This window comes from Agelaius phoeniceus, chromosome 5, assembly GCF_051311805.1.
Source record: "Agelaius phoeniceus isolate bAgePho1 chromosome 5, bAgePho1.hap1, whole genome shotgun sequence".
NCBI classification, from domain to species: domain Eukaryota; kingdom Metazoa; phylum Chordata; class Aves; order Passeriformes; family Icteridae; genus Agelaius; species Agelaius phoeniceus.
Genome location: NC_135269.1, coordinates 67,459,577 through 67,481,662, shown reverse-complemented (window position 1 = coordinate 67,481,662; position 22,086 = coordinate 67,459,577). Strand labels below are relative to the sequence as shown.

General features: G+C 40.4%; 1 protein-coding gene across 1 annotated transcript in view; it reads right to left on the bottom strand.

Moving 5' to 3' along the window:
• Positions 1-18,007, bottom strand: part of USP6NL (USP6 N-terminal like) — a 114,576-nt gene extending 96,569 nt beyond the window's left edge. The window contains exons 1-2 of the mRNA XM_054631435.2: positions 17,883-18,007; positions 12,685-12,774 (exon numbers count right to left, since the gene is read on the bottom strand). Coding sequence (XP_054487410.2) covers positions 12,685-12,688 — 4 coding nt within the window. The 5' untranslated portion in view covers positions 12,689-12,774; positions 17,883-18,007. The remainder of the gene's footprint in view (positions 1-12,684; positions 12,775-17,882) is intronic.
• Between the last annotated feature and the right edge of the window lie 4,079 nt (positions 18,008-22,086).

Genomic DNA, 22,086 nt, shown 5'->3' with positions numbered 1-22,086 from the left:
TCTGAAACTTTAAATTCTTAATCTTCATTATTTTCTACAGATCATTCTTTGAAGCATGAAAGAAGCAAAAAGAAGAAAACCTAATGCTATCAAGAATTCCTATGTGAAATTCTGATAGCCTTTCTTGTAAAAATGTTGGCACCAGTGACAACTCCATTTATTATACAGGAGATCATTTTTCAAAAATCACTGCTTTTGGCTATGCATTTTGCAAAGCATCCAGAAAAATAAACATCCTCACAGTCTTCTCAATGGTCCTTCAGAGTCAGTAACTGCTTAATCCAACAGAATTTGCATCATTTAAGAATATTTTTTTTCTTCATTTCTAGCAGGTTTGCTACCAATTTTAAAGCATGAAACTATGGATGCAGATCTAGGGGCCTTATTTAGAAGGCATCTAATAAAGAAGGGAAAGTGGCTTCATCTAAAGGCTGGAGAAGTAATAATTTCAAGAGAAGGCTATTTTTGAAAGTCTGTTTTTCTTTACACCTTAAACATACAAGAAAGCTGTTCATTAAATTCAAATGATGGAAAACTTCAATAAATGGTCAATGAAAGTAATTCTACCTGTTCCAGGAAAAAACCCTATAAACCCAAAACAGAAAAACAAATACTGTAACTGGGAAAAAAGAGAAGACAGAAAAACACAGGGCCACATTCAGCAGAGCTCAGGGCACACAGTGAAGGGAAATTACACATTGCACAATCCCATCCCTGCTCAGGGCTCTCACTGTCACCCTTCTTGCACAGTTTTCACCCCCCAGCTCTTGCTACAACACATTGTGCACGTGGCTCTAGACCATTACAGGACAGACAGTGAGTGTCCCAGAGAGCCACAAGAGCCAAGGGAACTGCCTGTGTAAATCACTTTTATCACCCTGATAACAGACACCAGACACTCATGGAGATCAGTATCACAAGTTTGTGCTCATGTATGTCTTGATGCATTCTTCCAAAAAAAAAAAATTACAGAAAGGATAAAAGCATTTATAGATGTACAATTTATTTTTTCTTCCCAATAAATGTGTTTTATACCTGTCACCTCCATGACCAAAGGGTACTGCTTCTTCTTTGCTCCTATATTTTCTGTAGAACTGTAGGTTTAGACATACAGGTGCACCCAAACTGCACCATTTAGGAAGAGTTCAAAGAGTTCCAAAAGCTCTTAGATATTTAATCCATAAACACCTGGCAAAAGGAATAGCTCAGGCTGCAGTGCAGAATTCCTTAGATACAGAAGTACTCATGTCTTTTGGGTCTGTGTGATTAGGATTGTGTTAAGCAAGCTACAAACCATTATGAAGATGAGTACAAACAGAATCACAGATTGTTATTGTGAATCATCAAATTAATTAAATTTCTTTCTCTTCACACTCACACCATGCCCTTCAAAGGCCAAATGGTCACTTTATAAGGCTCAAGAAATGGTCAAGAAAGCAACAACAAAGCAAATGGAATTCCACCACCATTCCCCAAAAAAAGGTTGTCTCTAAGCAGTCCATGTTAAATGACTGATAAAATCATGTTTGGTGGGTTGTTTTTAAACAGGAGGAAGAAAGAGGATGGTAGTACAAGATCTCATCTCAGTGAATGCACACACCCCACAGGATTTCTCAGCCTTCCTCACATTACATGGCAAGTTTTCATAGCTTTAGCTGCAAATGAAGATTTTTCTGAGAAGAAAAAAGTTGCATACTAGAAGTCACAAAAAGAAATCAGACATTAAAGAAGTTGCAATTACAATAACAAAACCTATTTAAAATATATTCACCAATAATATGCAGCATTTCAAATAGAATATGCAGCAATTTTCCACTGCCTGGATTTAGGTCATGGCTGTAGTGCTAATCAATAAATTTATGTTAAGCTAAAGGATATCATTAAATGTTCTGTCAAACCTAAGCACACAGAAAGAAGCCACACTAGTCATTAAAGACTTTTTTCAGTTTTGCTATATTAAACAAAAATCAAAACTAGTACTATCTTACATGTGCTAATACTGAGGTCAAAGTACATTCATTAGTTTAATCAAGCATAGACTGATAAAAGTGAATGTGTGTTCCATTCAAAGAAAGAAGAAAAATAAAAACTTTAAATTAAACCCTTAGTTGGTTTCCTTTTGAAGAGGATATAAATGAGACTAATAATCTTGTACCTCCCTGAGGCAAAGAAAAACTAGGAAATTCTATGCACTGCTCTTTGTTAGCATGATTCAATCCTTCACTGCATGTACATTTCCAGGCTGATATTTAATCCAAGTAATAAAATGCAGCTGTACAGAGGCACCAGGAAGAACATCAAACCTTCTTAGTCCACTGCAAAACACACACTACTTTTATTAAGCCCATGTATTTGCAGCCATAGTTTGTGCAGCAAATAGTACACAGTGTGGATTTCTGTCTCTGCAAGAACAATCCAACCTTTCAAAACAAGTTTTTGAATACTCTGTAATAGGCTAATTAACACTTAAGGTGGCATCTAATCCCACAGATGCAGCCTACCTTCCCTATCTTAGTCATGAAAAACTGTTACAGAGACTCATTCAAAGAAAGAACAAATTCAACATTTCAACAGTAGCCAGTGGAAATTAACCCAAAGGTCACAGAGAGCAGAAGGGAACCACCCTCCTTTGAAAGGAAGTGTACCTGGCTCTGTTTGCTTCCTGCACCTGTGTTCTAATGGGACACACCATTACCTGGCACTTTCTGACCTCTGCCTCCTGCTCTCCCTCTATGGTCACTCAGAATGCAGGCTTTCAAAGCAGATTGTAACTCATGGGTTTCAAAAATCCAAGCTTAGCACTTGAATGTGACAATCAGGTTAACTGGGACTACTTACATGCTCCCACTGTTGAACAGTTCTCCTATTCCCTCAGCAATGAAAAATGGTAGAAACACTTGGGCATCTGAGACTTCTTTAGTCAGCTTCACCTTAAGACAATCAATTTATTCAAATGAAAAATGTCTTACCTACTTATTCCATGAACAAGAACACAGGAACCTACTAACACTGTCCCAGTTTTGGCAGATGGAAAACTGTAGTGTATTTGCTGTTCTCCAAGTTCTCTGCAGCTGTCTGTAGAGAATTTATAATCATGCCAAGTTTCAGCCAACAACTGCCATGGTCCAGCCAAGAAGGGCTATCACTCTACCCAGTATTACATTCAGGCACTGCAACCTGGTCTTTTAACTCCCACTGGCACTACACCAGTGCTGGAGGAACAGAAGTGCCATCATCCCCCCTTGCAGGGGATTTATCCTTGTTAAATTTCAGTGATTAACATCCAGGTAACCTGGCCTTGCTGTATCATCCACTGAACATACATGTTAAACAAAAACACTGTATTTTTAAAATTGTGTTAGCTCTTCTAAATGGATGTTCCATTTAATGACTGATTGCATTAAGAAGAGGGGGAAAAACATTCAAGAGCCTTACAGAGAGTTTCACATAAATATTATCTCTTTTAGTTTGTTTTAATGCACAAGGAATAAATAAATACTGAAATGTCACTAAAAGTGACTCATTAGCCTTTGCTCTAAAAAGAAAACTTTCCTACCACATACTTAGAGCAAAATGTACAAATATTTTTGTCACTGCTTCTGACATAGAAAAGGGAGGTGGGGAGCAGGGAAGGATGCAAGGAGGAAATAAAAAGCAAAACTGACACTTTTCAATTTGTATTTCATCTTTTTACAGCAAGCAACAGACCAATTTTTTTTTTTTTTCTCTCCTGTCCTTCAAGACCATGACATCCTTCAAACATTCTTACAGTAATTTGATGCAACTGGGGAAGACAGGAAGCTAAAAGCTTGTCTAGTTTTTGCAGCCAGATAGAAAATAATTTGAGCTGTAACTGCACTGAAGCTCCCAAGGCACACAGGGTCTGCAGAGCAGCCAGGCCACAGGCATGGCTGTGGCACAGCATCACTCCAAAAACTCAGAGCTGCAGCCCACAAGTGTCACCTCCAAAGCTAAATGTGGGGGAGAGCAGGAAATGAAGGTTAGGCCATTGTACTGTTTGTGCAACTCACAACGGCACCACAAAATAAAACTCCTCATATAATGCTGTATAAAATTCTACTACAAAGAAAAAAAGAGAAGGAAAAAGCTTTCTATTGAATGCAACAGAACATTCTGGTGAGAGACTTACTTCCCTATGTCCCTAAAAATTCTGGCAGGTCTGACTGGTGCTCAAAGAGCTCTGAGTAAGGCTTTCAGCACTCCACCACAGAATTAGGCAGGTTTTCAAAGAGCTTTTCAAGGCTAAAACAGAAAGACTGCATTCAAGAATCCTCTCCTATGGCAAACCAAAGTGCTTTATTAAAACAAAGTGCCCTTCTACATTAGTGATCTGTTAGATTAATGACTGCCCTGGCCAAAGCACTGAGGTTCTACAGTGTGTTGGTATGCCTTCCATTCTGGAGACCATTATGTCACACAAAATAAAACTGAGGAAAAAAAGGAAGAGAAGAAAGAAAACAGCACATCCCACCAGCTTCCCAAACCAGAACAACTTGGGAGTTCTACACAGATTTGTGCTTGCTTCAGAAATTTTGAGCAGGATAGGAACAGGTTTGCTAACAGCCCTGAAGAAATTCCAGTGTTATCTTGCCAGTCTCCCATATAACTTTAAGAATTAAAATACCTTAATTATAGGGGAGAGGGTCCTTTGCAATGAGAGCTTAAACAAGCCTTAGAGTCAGCTGATTGATAGGATATCAATCCTATCACTGAAGTGCAGCTACTTTGTTACCACAAACACCTGCAATCCTTGGAAATACTGCAAGGATAACAGGCTGGATAGTTTAAGTCAAGAAAAGATCTTAAACAAATATGGAGCCAATAATCTCACTGACATTACTTACATAACCCCACTTCTGGCAACAACCCCAAATATTTTCCAACTGTGTTACAAATCAAAGAAGTTATTTCCTATCAGTAGCTGGGTAAAGTATGTCAAAATAGTTTTTCTTGAAACACAGTCAATTTAGCTTAAAATAACCACACATCTTTTAAATCAGGTGCTTTGTTTCTTGAATATGAGCACGAATAACAAGATAAAATGAGACTGCAGCTCAATTACTTTTCATAGCTGTGATAAAGCTACACCACTGAGCAGCAGTACTTCACTTTTCCTACACAGTGCTGCATATTATTCAATCATTTGTATGGAAAGTGAGAATCAACGTGACTCACTACAGGCAAGGAAAGTCCTGTGAGCACCTCATTTAGCACTGCTGTTGGGGAAGTTCTTCTTTAGTCCATTTCTAATCCTTCCTCCCATTCAGCTGGTTTGTGAATTCTTTGATTCAATAGGAAATAACACCACCATTAAGGAGCTGAAAACTGCAGCCTCTAAAAGTGCTCCTGCAGTAACTGCAACACTGGTCTGTGACTACACAGTGCTTATGCAGAGAAGGGGAGCCCACCCAAACACCTACATTTATAACTGCTGCTTTTCATCTGTATTTTAGTTGGGAATTTCTGCATCCTTGCCCCTTTGGAATGTATTTGAACAGCAGCCTCAACTTATCAGAGGATGAAAAGGATCCCAGAAATATGAATTGCTCACATAGTGGCAGATACTTGATACTCACTCCAGAGAACAAGGTTACAGTGTTCTTGTGCTACTCATTCCTCCTGCTGCAGGAGCACCAAAGGCCCACGATAAAGGCATCATTGTGCCATGTTCTATAGAAAGGAGCACACAGAGAGGCCTAAAGACTAAGATTTAAATTAAAAACTATGTAATGGCAGAATATTATCATGCCAAAGGCATGTACTCCTGTGTATGCCAATTAGCCATAATAATTCAGTACTCCTAAGTGGCCATCAATCAAAACAGAGGCAGACAAATGTTAAAAGATTATTCTCCTTTATAAAGACACAAATAGAAGAATTCTACTATCTCTAATGTAGGTATATAATTTTACATTGTAATGAAAAAATAATTACATAAAAATATATCACAAATGAAACATGTAATGAATGTTTAAATATACATAAATTACTATCACAACCATCTATTTATCATCCTTGTTGTTTCAGAGACACACAGCTAGAGTATCATAAAGTAAATAATTTGTAAACAAGCCAACCTTAATTTCCAGTACAAACATGGCAGAATAAATGAAGTGCAAGTGCCTAAAAAGGACACATTTGGGGAACACTGTGTGTATATGAAAACACTGGAATTCCAACATCATTAATGATGGTAATTTTCCTGCCACAGCTCTCCTGTCAGCTCAAAACTAACAATAGTTTCCTGCCAGTGCCAACATTTTGGTTTACAAACAGAAATTACATCTCTTTAATAGTAGGTATCATGTTGCACTAATTTATTTAGAGAAGCCCCATCAACCTGCCAGGAAAAAGCCCAAATGAAAGAAGATAGATTTAAAGTTCCCTTTATTGAAAAATTAATTTAAAAATAAATGTAACACCTTTTAAAAATGTTCAGTCAATGTATCTGAAATGTATGCAAAGGGCTTTATAAATTTAACTTTACTATACATTGATTAATTTAAATTAAACAGTAAATATTTTAAAATACCTCTTTGTTAGCAAAGCCCTATAAATGTGGCATTACTGAACTTGAACCTACACCTGCAAATACAGCTTCTGGATGTGATTAATACATTTTTGGTAACTGCAACCTCCTGTAAAGATGCAGCTTCATTTCAGACTATGGAGATTGAAGACTTTTTTCAAGTAAATACATGACAAAATAAAGTCAAAACCTGTTTATCTGCCTCTTTGACCTAAAAATAAATTTTAAGTGCAAGGGAAGCCAGAACTGACATCCATAAATATCCTAAAATGTGGCCAAAAATAAAGGATTAAGAAAACAAATTTAAAAATTAATTTTAAATCTATTTAAATACAGACAAATTTCAAAAAGTTTTCCTTTGTGTTCTGATTTATTTAAATAGCTGTACTATGAGAAAAAAAATCTGCAAGGTCTGAGAAGCTGCATCTTTACATCAATTGAATCAATAAAAACCCAATATAATAAAATGCAAATATTAAAACAACAAGTAAGTTTCTATTAACATGCCTGCATTCCCCCCATGTGATACATCAGTTTTGTGCAGAGTATTTGGGTTTATATTTCATTGCTATTCATGCACCCTGTGCATTCAGAGGAGCAGTTTAATTACAGTATTGGTGAGAAACTGGGTCATCCAAGATCTGATTAGCCCTCTGGAGATGCCTCTCCTTGCTCAGCACAGAGGAAGCCCAAGATTACCACATTCCTGAACAAGTTAAGCCACAGTTCATGCACACTTCCAGCAAGGCAAAACCAGCAGTTACCAGAATCTCAGCCACAGGTTATTGATCCCCACCCCTGCACTGCTCTCCCTGAGGGCAGCAGTGCATCCATGGCTGCAGCTACCCAGGCAAGAGCTTAGGGACCCCCCAAAATTCCAGGCAGCCTCATGAGTGCTCCTGTAACAAGGAAGAATGCAGGAATTCAGGCAGGCAAAGGACACCGACCCATTACTGGCATGGGCAACGTTTTAAGGAGGTCATGAAATGTTAAGACCCTGAGTTCAGCCTTGGCTACTGCAGCCCAAACCGTTCTAATGAAACTTCAATCAAAATTTCCTTGTTGAGACCACACAGATTTCTGTAACTCATTAATTCTGATCTCTGAATCTGTATTTTGAGTCAGAAAATGATCTCCAGCCCAGTTGCTCACAGTCTCACCAGGTACCACCAGGTGCACTATAAAGAGGAGATGGAGCAGCAAGTAGCAGTACCCCAAAATAAAAGAGATCTGAAAAGTTGAGACAAGACAAAGAGCAACAGTGAAGCAAGAGCAAGTGACAAGTTCTCCTACTACAAGATTCCAGAGCCAAACAACAACGTGTCTTTTTCATGCTTCAACACCCCACTGCAAAAAAGTGAATAGTGTACTACTATTGGTGCAAACTCTCATGTGTGACAAGTTACAGTGCTGAATTCCCTCGACAGCTTCTGTAAAAGAAGAGGAACAATTAAATAAACACTGATATTAACAATGAAGCAATTTTAGGGGGTCACTAATACACAGTAGTTTACTATATAAGAGTCTTGTGGGTTTCCTTCTTTTTCACATAGCTGAGTTGCAGGAAGATTACTATTATTTAACACTTAAAAATTTTTACAAACATTTCACAAGTCTTCAAAGTCACCTTTTGCAAATCTGCATTATGGCTCTTTGTCCCCTGTAGCCAACAATTCTTTATTATTCACAGCTTCAGTTTTTCATAGAGAATTACTATTTCAAATTTTAGGAAACATAACCCAGAACACACAATAGCTTCTCTTCTATTTGTCAAGTCACAGTTTTTATGAAGATTAGAAGATAACTGTGCTGTGAAACCACAACAATTGTGAAAACACTTCCCTAACTACAGCTTCAAATTTGCATTTTATGACTAGACTTTCAGGGCTCATAGTTCAAAACTAAAACAAAAACCTAGCATGCACCATAATAATCTGACACCCTTGAACTATTCATTATTATTATATTGTTGAAGTATTTTAGTTTATTTGTAAGCTTTCCTTCCCCAGCATGCAGCAGTCTCAGTGCATCAGAACCTACACTTTTTCCTTTCTTTCATTCAATCTCAGCTCATTGCAAAGAAATGATGACTCCAGAGCCTCTTCCACCAAATGATTCAGTTTTTAAATTATTTGCAACACTTTATAAAATGCACAGCCACCTACACTTTGGGTAAAACAAACAAAAAGTCTGTTTCCCAGTATTTTGTTTATGAACAGTTTGACTTGGTCCTCAGTTCACTACAGATTCATTTGACACACCAGGAGGGGAGATTGGGGCTGAGGTGGGAAAATGAGCCAGCCTTAATTCACAGACTTTCCTTAGGACAGGGAGCTCTAGAGATGCCCAGGACACTTTCCTCAGCTGCAAGCACAGAAATAATCATGTGCAGAATGGTTTGGGCTGGAAGCAACCTTAACATCATCCAGTTCTATGCCCTGCCATAGACAGGGACCCTTCCACCTGCCCAGGCTGCTCCAAGCCCCATCCAGCCTGGCCTAGAGGGACTCACTACAGCACTGAATCTTGACCTGGCTGACCTAAAATGTTAAGGCTGACCTTAACATTTGTTTTAATTCCCAAGTTCATTGCTCATGAACAGGGAAATTGACAGCCAAAACTATTTCTTGACATACACTATGAGAACACAGAAGAAAGGCAACAAAATCTGTGTTTTCAGAAATCCCAAGACCACAAGGTTCCTCTGTGAACACAGGCTAGAAAGCCAGAGCTGTAATGAGAGGTCAAGGTATGTAACCAACCATCAAACAGAAGCAGCCTTTAATCACAGCACTGTGGGCTTGATTTGAACTGGAGAGGCAGAAACTGCCCCCATCATTACCAGGCCACACCAAGCATTTGCAGAATGTAAGATTACACTGCACAGCAGCTCCCAAAATGTGTTCTCTCACACAACATGTGTTCCTACCCTCAGTCAAACAGACAGAAAACCTGAGTTGATGGGAGTGAAGCACAAAGAAACAGGTGACCTTCCCAAATGCATGCAGCAAGTTTTTAGTGTGTCAGAAATAAAACTAAAAGCAGAAAGACAAAGTCAGGAAAGAAATATTCTGTATTGTAAGCTGGCACTGCATCTTATATATTCAAGGGGCAAAAATGAAGATGTCAGCAGCTTGTTGCAATAGTGTACACTAATCTTAATTTTCACTGCAGCAGCTCAAATAATTTCATTGTACTGACCTTTGCTCAAAGGAGAAAAGTACAGGAAAACCCCCAAAAATAAAGAGCATGGTTTAGAACATTAAGAATTAATCATGATGCTACACATTTTCTGGCCACTAAATATCTGGAGAAAATGTAGATTAAATCAACTGTTTGTGTGGTGGGACATTCTAGGCAGGTTGCATCCACCAGGATTTCTCTGACAAGGTATCTCTAAATATAAAACAAATCAATAATCAACTTCACCTAGCTACACTGATACTACTGCAAACCTTTTAAGGGTATGACCTCAGTGTCCTTTAAGGCATACAATGGAAAAGCACAATTTCAAATACAAATCTGTCTTACCCTTATTTATGAAAAGAGACATTTACAAAGATATTCCACAGAAATAAAAGCCTCAACAGAGACTACTTCAGTTTAAACACTTTTTTTTTGTATTGTCCAACAACAAAATATCACTATCAATGGTGAACCCTGCAAGTCTGTCAATGCTCTTCCCAACACAGGGAAAGATCCAGTACAACAGGATCCAAAGCAGGCTATTGTAACTACTAAAAAAAGTTTGAAAAAGTAATTCTCTCATTCACTTTCAAAAAGAAATTAACTTATCATGAGCTTAAAAATAAGCATATGTGTGTTTCATAAGTACCAGGATATTAACAGATTTACTTCTGCAAGACATTTAAATAAAATAAGCTTTATGTAACAAATTTTATATGGGAAACAACAAAACAAATATCATATGGTAAAAATTACTTCATCTAGTGAATAAAGTTGGCAAAAAACCCAAACAGATATGATCTGCCTGTGAAGAAATTTAGGACAGATAATAGAAAAAGGATTTAATCATTTCAGGACTTAGCATCTAGCACAGCCCTTCACAAAGAGAAATGGAAATATAAATTGAATCAAGTACAGCACAAGAAAAGAAGTAGGATTCAATCATGTAGCCTGCACATAACAGCATTCTGGAGTTTTCTGAAGGCTGAGATTACCTCATTTTAGATTTCTTGTTTGAATGACACCAGGTGATGCAGAGTTGAGGAATACTAGAGACTCCCATGCTTTTTAATACATCTAGCTATTCTAGGTGCCCACAGTACTGGTGAATAAGCACACATTTAGAGAACTATGCAAATAAATGCAGCTTCCTAAGAGATGGTACTTACCTTCTTGACTGAGATATTTAAGAAAGAGGAGCATAAAACTAAGGACTGTGCTCATAGTTCAAGTTTCTCTCAAGTAAACCATAAACTAAGAAATTCAACATCAGCCAAACAGAAACCATCTACTCTTCTCTAAACCATATTTTTCAAGAGTGGCACTTTGTGTTGTGCCCTTGAAGCCCATCACAGCACAGGCTTCAGCATCCACCCCACCACAGGAATGTGGCACCCTGCACTGAAGAACATCATTCCTGACCACCACACAAAGTACTGCCAAAATGTTGTCTTGCATTTGAATAAGGATCTTCATCCTTCCTGATGAGCAGCTGAACCCTCCAGCCTGGAATCAGCTCAAAATCTGACCAAAACCAAGGGTGCTCTGCTCTAGCACTGTCTGTGTGTGCTGTACCAAACCAAAAAGCACCACAGCAGCACCCTGGGAGTCACACTTAACACAGCAACTGAGAGTCATTATTGGTTATGTGTAAGACTGCACATAAGGCTATGAAAAACATGAAAAGCTCCATAAAACAAATAAATATTCACATACAATGTTTGACAAATCAGCATATTCTGGTACTTGAATAACTGCCTGGAAATCTGTCATCTATACAATACTTTAAACATCAGAAAATAAACAAGTGTGAATAGCAATATGAAAGAAAATAAAAATAAATCAGTATAAAAACTAAAATAGTTCTACCTACACCAGCATGAGAAATTACACCCAAAAAAAAAAATTAAAGAGTTTCTGAACTATAGGTAGTTCAGAAACTCTTTGCAGCTTTTTTTTTTGGTGTAATTTTTCCTCTGCTGCATTTAGCAAGCATTTCCTTCATCATTCTTTTTTATTTCCAGATGTCAAGAGCAATCATTTTTCATTTAGTTTGACAAGAAATTGAACCAACAATTTTCTTTACTCATTTCCTCCCAGAAACTCAAATGGTCTTATTTTACTGAGAAAGGATATCATTATCCTATGAACAAGATGCTTTGCCTTCAGCACGTTCAGTACAGTTGTGCTGAGCTGCTTTACAAATATAGTTCCTGTGCAAATGAAGTTTTATCCTTATTTCTACATGAGACAAGGCCAAGCAACATTGCTGACAGAGGCTGCAGGAAGAATTCTCACATCTGCAAAGCTTATGAGACCTTCAATACTCAAAAGAGTTCACCAAAAGAGGTTATCTCACCCATCAGATATGACCTAAAGCAAAACTTCCGGTGCCTTTCATCTGGTTTTTTCCACCATAACAGACTTTAAGTCACTTTTCTGTGGCTCACATCATTCCAAGGCATGCCAAAATTCCTTTGGGATCAAACCTCTATACTGGAATTTGAGTAACTTTTTTTTTTCTCTCCTATAAAATGAAGTCCATTGATTTTATGTTGGATTTTTAGCAGTTATTTTCATTTACTAGGCAGTCACAAATTTTGGAATTCCCAGGAAACCCAAGGCATTTTCCCCTCAGAGTTACATGTTTTATTTATACTGAATAAAACAAACATCATCCTGTTGCAGAACTCAACTTTTTGAAAATGAGACCAGACTACAGAGAAGTCTTACAGAGCACACATTGATCAAAAATTTGCAGATTAAAAATGGCATCTGCCAACTCTCAGGTTTATTTGGTTATTTTTACAGGACCAAAGACACAAAACTCAGTTGTGAATGAATATTTTCAAGGAATAACCACCTCTCAAAAGCTACTACAGAAATACAGTTCTTCTAAACTACAACCTAAGGGTTTCTTTTTTTCTGAAAGAAAGAAATCTACTTACTCATGACTGGAAACTTCTTTGTATATAATTCAAGACGGGTCTTGAAGCAAGGTATTTTGTTGGAGAAGGTTTCTCAGAGGTATACATGTCCTGAAGTGGGAGGAAAATAAAAACACAAATCATTTTTTCAACTTCAAATCACTAGAATATATGTTTATTTATAAACTGTCTTTCCTACTCTCTTTTCATCCTCTTTATTAAAAAAACAAAAAATAAAGGAAAACAGAGATGTGTTTGTTATGACTGGGGAGCCCTGGTGCTTATGGATGTATTTGGTTGTTTATCAAATCAAAATGGGCACGTTCCTCTAAAAATCACATTATAAACTTGTGTATGCACTTTGAAAAAAAACTGCTATAAAATATAACATTTCTTATCTCTTGGGAGCAGTTAAAAAGTTAAAAGTACAAGACTGCAACATAGATATAGTAACTGAAAATTCCTAAGTGGTATTTTCCTTCAGGAACCTCAGATAGCAAAAAAACCCCCACTTTTTAAAAGAGAAGAAATGCAATTAAGATTACTAAACACATTTGGCACTCACATCAAACATTTCCTTCTCAGAAACAAAACCTGAAAAGTTACCATTCCTAGCAACTATAAAGCTTCGGTTCCAGCAATTCCTCGTTGATTTCAAAAAAAGATACCCAAGTAGGGCAGATATGGATTCACTAACAATAAGCCTGGCCCTCCCTGAAGCCAAATATAGAGGACTTAATCTCCAACAATGACAGCACAGCAAGTACATTTTGAAAATTTTATTATATAATCCCCCTCCTGCTGCTAAAAGCAAGTTTATCCAAGTCTGACTGAACAGTTAAATGAAAGGAACTTCACTCACAGCTGAGGTGAAAAGAAGAAATCCAATGTATCTACTAAGCTGTACAGAGTTTTCTTCTAATACCTGCAGAAATGCAGACTATCTGTAAATTAAGGAATATTATGTGATATATTTCCTCTTTTCAAAACAAATTAGAACCTGCTGAACCTCACCACCTGTGCTAATCCAGCCAGGTATCTTGTGCTGACTCAGATTTCAAGTCTCAACTCTCCTGATCACTTCATGCTCAAAAAAAAAAAAAAAAGGGCAAAGTAAAATGCAAAAAGACTAAGACAAGATTTACCTTTTCCTAAATTATGACTTCACATAACACTTACAGGTCTACAGCACATAGCAAAGTAGTACAGGAACTACTACTAAAAGAAACAGGACATCACAAGAAGGTTCCTTTATCAAATGCTAAAACAACTTAAAAAAAATTAAATAAACATCAAAGCCACACACACCACGAAAAAAAAAAGAAATCCAGCTGCCAAAAGGAAGCCTTTGGTAAAGCTGCAGATTGAAAATTACAACCAACTTTTCTGCACTGAAAAAGTAACACAGGGAAGAGACTCAGTAGGGAGAGACAGCAGCTGAAAAATCCACACACAAACATTCTAAATAAGCAGAGATGAACACAAAACCATGAGCTGCTACATCAGTGAAGAACAGTTGGGACTGCAGGCCCTGTCAACTTTCCATGAATGCCTGCTAAATTAAATATTTAAGCACACACAGCCCAATCAAAAGTGAAGTGTCTGTTAAAACATATCATTAGAACTTGTCAGCTTCCTCTTGATTACTGGCATCAAAATTAGCAAATATAACTCCCATGACATTTAATTATTTACTGGGCTAACCACACCTGTTATGTTAAGGACATCAAATGGATCAGACATCCCTCAAACCAGGTCCAAAGCACTTTTGACCAGTTTCACACTAGCTTGGGGCCTGAATTCTTCTTGAATTTTATGCATAATCAACTGAAAGACCAGAGTCTCCCATTCAACTTGATTTTCCAAAGGCATGATCTCCCCTTAGTTTTGTAAATACAAACTAACAATGGTTTGCCTCTGAGACACCGTGTTACATGACATTTTATTGTGTGTACGTACAGGAAAAGGCTGTTCATTAGGAAAAAACAAAACAGCAGCTCTGAAAACCACTTAAGCCTAATAATAGCTTAATTATGCACCCTCATTGCTTAGAAAACTCTTGTCATGCAACACTGAGGAAATCAGATGGGGATGATACAGAAGCTCTGTTCTACCTGAATGTGTGAAAAGTGAAGGCTCCAGTGCCCCAGAGCGACCTGACCTCCGACTCCCAGGCACAAAGTGCTGCTCCTCTGCTGCCTCCAGTGTCTAAACATTTTGTACAGCTATTGCTAGCATCTGTTTAGCACACAATCAATGCAGACTTCTGGGAAATTCAGCTGTTGCTCTCTGAAATGATATATGTTTTATATCATTTCCCTCGTAAATAACTTTTTTTAAAAAAGGAAAATTTTGTTGTCTTTCATCTGGAATTTTGAATCCAGCAATAGCAAGCAATGTTGAAAGTCAACACTAGCAAATAGCAGACAGTCCCTGGTTTCCATTGCATTGCAATAGCAACACCTTTACCTAGGGATGTGTGTTAGACACTAAACTGTTTTCACTTTGCTTTGTTTTCTATTGCATTGCAATAGCAACACCTTTACCTAGGGATGTGTGTTAGAAACTAAACTGTTTTCACTTTGCTTTCTCAGCAAACCTGATTTATTTCAATGCCTGCAGAGTTCTCTCCTGTACAGAAATACCACCAACTAGTACAAAACAGAAATAAAGACTATTACTTGCTCAGTGGCTTTCTGGAAGACACCATCTTGGAAAAACTTTTAATGCAAAACAGTGCCTGACGCTCTTTCCGCTTTCCCTTGCAATCAACAAGGCTATAATAAAAATTAAAAAAAAATAAAAAACCAAACCACCAAGCCACCCACACATACCCTTGATCTTTGTCTTTTCCTCAAGAGCTAACCCTTGTATTCCACCTCATGTTTCCCCCAGTGACACACTTCTATTCTCTCACTCCTGGAGTATCACCTCCAGTGGCTGTGAAACTACTGGCACTGAGATCTGACAGGAATACCTGCAGTGAGCAAAGCTCTTTGCAACTTCAAATTCACTCACAATGCATTCAATTACCTGTTTCCATAGCTGGTGCCAGGTCTCTTTTTTACCCAATACTCTGCTTTAGAATAATTAGCAGAAGCCAGATTGCATGCAAATTAGAGCATATTGTGCTTCTATGCAGTGTGATTCTACCCAGAGAGGAGATTTTCCCTAAAGTTGGCAATTAAGGATTCAGGTCTAGCCTGTGTAGGTGTTACTGTAGGATCTGTTTAAGTTAGATACTAAGGAGTTAACATTAAGAATTTATTCCCCCAGTTCCCAAGAACCAGCAATCAGAGGAGCAGCATGCAACTGCCCTGCTGAAACTCACAAAGACTAAACAGCCTAAAGAGAGCCTGCCTTGCACAGATAAGTATTTTAGTGTCATTCACCGTCTTCTTTAAACCAAACATTATGGCCCCTCACAGAAAACAGACAGATTTCAAAAGCACTATGTTTTAGAGTTGCACAGATAGCTGGCTGGCAAAACATTAAGTCTGAAATTGGTGGTTTCTGTGCTGTATAATCAGAGGGCAGAGGAACAGCTGGTTAAAAGGCAGTTCTACTAAATACTTATTTTACACTGCATCTCAGCTGAACTAACTTAAAAGTTATAATCAGAAAAAACAAAAGTTAAAAAGGAGTAAAACTAAGTCACTTCAGAGCACAGTTATCAAAAAGAACATAACAAAAATGCCTAATATAGCACCAAGCCTCTGAGCAACCCAGCTCAGTAAAATGCCCAAGACAGCACAAATGCACAATTCACAACAAAGTGCAATTGCTACTGTTTCAGAACTACACAGAATCACTGAGTGGCCACAGATGAGGAAGCACATGGAAGTACAAATGAAACAAGCCCAACGACACACCCTCCTTTGTTCATAGCAGGAATATTTACACTACAAAGCGTTGAGGCAAATCGCCTTTAGTTTCAGGCACTGCTGATTGGCCGCTGTGTTTAATACACACACGCCTGGTAGAGTTGGAGTTTCGACTGTCACACAGCAGCTCTAGATTGCAGGGCGCGCAGCAAGCTAAAAAACCATAGAAAACAAGTATTCAATGTACTCATCCTAACTGAAATGATCCTCCACAAGATACATTCGTTGTGAACAGGGCAGATGCGGATTTGTTTTCAGTCCACTGTAATTCAGTGAGAGCTGAAAAGCAGCTTCCCTCACAGCCAGTTTTCAGCGCAGCTGCCTTCTCCAAGCAGCAAACGGCACAAAGAAAGTTATTCTCGAGCATATGCGGATGAACAACTGGTACAGGAGTTTGGAGACAGCGACTTTTAAGTCACCACTTGACTCTCGTTCAGCTGGCAGCTCAGTGGCTTCGGTGGTTTTTTACAGGCAGCCATGCAAGCCACAGAAAGAACCTGAAACACCTGATAAATAATTGGCTCTTTGCTGGCAGTCCCAGCGGAGACTGAGGGCTGGGAGAGGGCCATGGAGACCCAGGGCTAAGCACAGCCTGAGGGACGCCCTCTGTCCCAGCCCACCGCTGCCAGCCTGGCACTTTCCACCACATACCTGAAGTATTACAACAAGCAGAGGAGGGAGCAGGTACAGAGAGAGCAGCGGTGCCAGAAAGTCACATTAAAGGGTTCAGCCATAGAAATCCTCCCTACTCCCGACTAGGGCGGCACTGCCGCCTCCCACATGGCCAGAAGAGGGGGGGCTCAAGGAGACCCCAAGTGTCGGACCTACAGCCATGACTCCCTCAAGCACACACCTACACGCACAGCCCCCAGCCCCGCTCTGACTGCGGCCCCTCACGCCGCCACACCTCACTCCAACCTCACAACGGGACCAGGGGCATCTCCACAGGGCTTCCCCCGGGCTCCCCCAGCACTCCCGGCTCCGCCGCGTCCCGCAGCCCCCCACGCGCCGCCCCCTCCCCAGCAGAAAGAGCCTCCAAACACACACACACCCCTCCGCTGGGAATGGAACAGTCCCAGCACCCCAGTACCCTGCGGGAGCCGGCTCCCGCCACTTCCACCTCCCCGGCCTCGCGGGGGGTTGCGCCCCCCGCCGGGGGAGGATGGTAGCGCCCGCCTCCCCTCAGCCGGGAGGAACCCGCCCGACTCAATGGAGGGTCCGGCGCGGCGCCTCCACACATGCGGCTTCCCCCCCCCGCAGCCCCGCAATGGACGGGTCCAGCCAGCCATCCCGGGGCCGCACAATGGCCGAAGCAAAGCCCTGGCTTGTCCCTACCTTTGCTCGGCTTCCTCCTCTTCCCGGGGCCTCCCTCCGCCGCCTTCCCCAGCGGCGCGTCCCTCCTCGCTGCCCCGGGACCGGCAGCCTCCGACCAGGAAGTGCCCCGATGTGACACCGCCGCTATGGAAACCCTCCCCGCCCCCGCCCCTCCCACAGGGCTGACCCGCCGCCGCCGCCGCCATCTTGGGCTCGGGACGAGGCTCCTGCCCGGGGCTGGGAGCTGCTGGGGGAAAAGGTGGGAAAAACACAAAACAGGCCGGGGGCCCTCAGAAACTCCTTGGCTGTGCTGCATGAGCTGTCAGGGCTCTCAGTATGGACACCCATTCTCCTGTGTCCAGTTCTGGGCTCCTTAGTGCTACACCAAAATCATCGGGATAAATCAAACTCCCGAACTCGTTATTTTATAGTGTTGGGGGGTAGGTGTTACTTTATTCCCAGCAGATAACTCCAGCCCTATGCACTCCATTTCCAAAACTTTTCACTCACACATTTTCAGCAAACGAATTATTGTTCATTGGTTCTAAATTACATAACTCTCTTCATTAATTACTATTCTATTAGTTATTGGTTTCTTGCTTCTTGTGCTAATTAGTCCACATTTTTCAGCCTTTTTATCAATTTTTCCCTGACACAGTTTACAGTGTTAGGCTGTAATGTCTTTGTTAGTCTTTTCTGGTTGCTCCAATATGTCCTTTGAGAGCCATAAATTTTGGATTCTTGGTGTTCAGCTTTCATTGAAGCTTATCAGGGTTAGTCTAGCAAACCTGAAAGTTTCAGTGATCTAACAATAAGTCTGTTAAAAGAAACCTAGCAACGTGCTGGCTGAAGTGGAAAATTACACTGCTTGAGACTAATACACTGCTTTTGATTAATTAAAACAATACTGTAAAAAAATTAATTAGGAAAGTGATATAATTTTCAACAATGCCTGCCTTTGGAAGTGATTTTAATTATTTCTTTTAAGATTATTTCCACTTAAATCACTGAATATTTGGCAAGACTTATTGTGACCGACAGTGCAGCACTGGATGGCAATGAAGCCAAGGAACTGGGATTCCTGTCCTGGCATGTGGATATTGGCCAGAGGATCCATCCATGTGGATATTGGCCAGAGGATCAGGAAAAGATCAGGAATTCCCAACCTCTGGAGGTAACTCTTGTTAAGTGTGAGGGAGAAATACCTTTGCAAGGAAGACTTTTCAGTGTGCCAAGACCAGTGGAACACTTGGAAAGTACCTGGTGCCTGAGAGAATTAGCTGTGCTGGAGATAACCTTTTCAGATAACAAGCAATTCCCTAATAATCCAGACAGCATCCAGTGTACACAAAACATGTTGTCATGTGCCAAGTCATTGGGAGTGTTGGCATGGAAGGAGGGACAAGAAGAAGTGGGCATTCTGGTTTGGCAGACTCCAGACACATGAAGAAACTATCTCCCATTATGGGCCTACATCTCATCCATGGAGAGACTGACGGAGGATTTCTGGAATTTAAGAGAGGCAATTAAAGAGGGCCACCAAAAACTTTTAGAGGAGCTTAAAGAGGAAATTTTCCATGTCCTACCAGACCAGAGTCTCTGCTATTAGGAGCAGAGAGAGAGGGGACAGCCCACCAGGTAACCTGTGGTTTTACCTGCATGGAGAAGACATGAGGAGCTGGGAGGAAGAACCCAGCTCTGCCCTAGCAGCAGGGGTATGTGAGTTGAGAAGAGGAATGACTCCCACAGGAAGCTCTTGGAGGATAAATGCTGCTCCAGTTTCCCCTGGGTGAGCCCCTAGGCACAGCAGCAGGGATGATGTTATGTCCAAACCTCTCAGGCCAGAGGGACAGGGATCGCTCATGTAGCTGGCAAATCAGGTACAGCTCCCGCTGCTCAATGTGAAAGAGTCAGGAACCTGGAAAAAAAGCAGGATTTACAAATGGAGATGGATAGAACATCATAGAATGGAAGTGGAGAACCTCTCCTGTTCCTCCTGGAGTAGGGGACATCCCAGTCCTGGATGGGGGCAGATGATGACCCCAAACTCTGTCTGTGCTCCCCAAGGCTAGAGAGAGGTTTCCTAAATGCTTCCCAGCAGCACAGTTCCCAGCCAGGCCCTTTCCCTCTGCTCTGACTTCCCTCCATGCCCTAGCCAAGGGAAGTAAAGGAAGAGAAAACATTTAATTGTTCCTTCTTTCTGCAAGAGAAGTTATTTTTGGAGTCTTAGGGACAGCGCAGCAGGAGAACATCATGACTTTAACATGAAGGAGCTGGGCACAACTCCAGGGCTACACCTGCAGCCAGCTGAGCAGAGGAGAGTCTGGTGTCTGTGGGGAACAGAGAGTTCTGAGGGGTACCAGGAGCTCTGAGGTGGCATCCCATATGCTGGAAAAGGCACCCACTTAGTGCCACGTGCCTCTGAGTACCACTCCAGGCCCTGGAGCTGTACAAAGGGTGCAGAATGAGAGATCAACATTACAACCAGGAGTAAATTTGCAATATGAGTAATAAATTCATCTCATTTTCATTTATGAAACACAGATCATATAGAACTCAGCACAATTTACAGCAGATCCAGAGTGATTAAATCCTTTATCAATCTCTTCAGGAAGACCACAAGCCTTTTTTTTAAATAGATGAGAGTGGCCCTGCCCCTTCTTTATTCCCAAAAAAGCTGCTCCAGAACTTCAGTATTTATAAGCTTAAATGCGCTCAGCTGCGATACCACCTGCTGGGTTTGCTGTTGTTTATTTTCCCCAAAATGAAAGTGGTGGGTTTCAGGTGTCATTTCCAGCTCCATGATCGTGTCTTTGCCATTTCCAGGAGCTCTGCAGGACTGATGATTTAGGCAGAGCTCTGCCTGTACACACCCAGGAGCAGCAGCCCACACGGAGATGGGGCTGTGTTAAAAGCAGGACTCAGGTGGGACTTGGAGTAGGAGGGTTTGCCCTTTGCTTCACTGTTTCTGGCTGCCTAAAGGACTGTTTTCCTTTTGGTTGGGATTGTTCCCTTTGCCCTCAGCGAGTCCCATTGTCCACAGGCTCTGCTGGTTTCTTGAGGTTCAGGTTTCACCCATTCAGGCCCCTCTTCCTGCTTTTGGTAGCTCCTGCCATGGGAATCAGACTTGAATGTGTGCAGTGCTTGCTGCCTGATGAAAGGGGCTATTTCTGTCCCCTCTGTCTGTCAAGACAGATTTTCTTAATTCTCTTTCCTTTTTCCCCAAATTTTCTGTCTCCTCTAGCATTTTCTTGCCTTTTCCCATTCACCTCCTTCTGTCTTATTCTGTTACTTCAATATTCTCTCATGTCTTTATTTCTCTCTCCTTTTATATGTTGATTTAGCTTTCAATATTCTTTATCTATGAAAACTACATAAAGAACAACATTTAACACACACTTACAAACCCCCTTTTTAAAGGTCTCCTTAATACCAAGGAGTTTTTCAGTGCACTGAGAAACATCACAACACCAAAACCGTGTCACTTTCCTGAGTCTCCTATGTTATAGAACTTCCCAGAGATCCTTTTCTACATTGAGTGCATAGACAGTGCACAATTGACTGTGCACAGCAAATGCAAAACTCAGAAAGCCTGGCTGAAGAAAACATGAGGCTGTATCTAAACTGAAGCACAGGATGGGCTTTAAAACATGAATTGGGATATTTGCCTGAACCTGAGTTTTAGATTCTTGTTAAGAGGATGTCATCCTGCTCCCACAGCAGAAGGCAAAGGGATTTGATGAAAAAGAGGGAAAAGCTATAATCAAATCATACAGCTTTCAAATCAAGGAAAAGTAGAACATAAAACAGAGGAAGAAAAAGAAGAGGTAAGACAGAAGATTAGGTCTTACTGGCAATGATGCACAACAAAACAAAATGTCAGCTTCATCTTTTGTGTGCCTTATTGTGATTTTCCAGGAGAGCAGCTGAAAGATATATTCTTGTAAAGTGCAGATCTGACGTAGAGTTACAGTAAGAGAAGGAACCAGGAATCTCATGACAGTATTTATAGAGGCAGCGTTCAGAGCACAGTCACTATTAAAGTTTATTATCACTCACTCATAACTACCAGAATGTCAAAAGCAACTCAAAGTTAACAGAAATAGAATAATTTCTTAGACAGCAACAAATCTAAAAGCCTCAAAGGGAATCATTTTCATGAAGTTACAAGTGAATGAAAAGAGGAGCCTGTAATAAAATGTGTTGATACTCTGTGCTGTGCTAG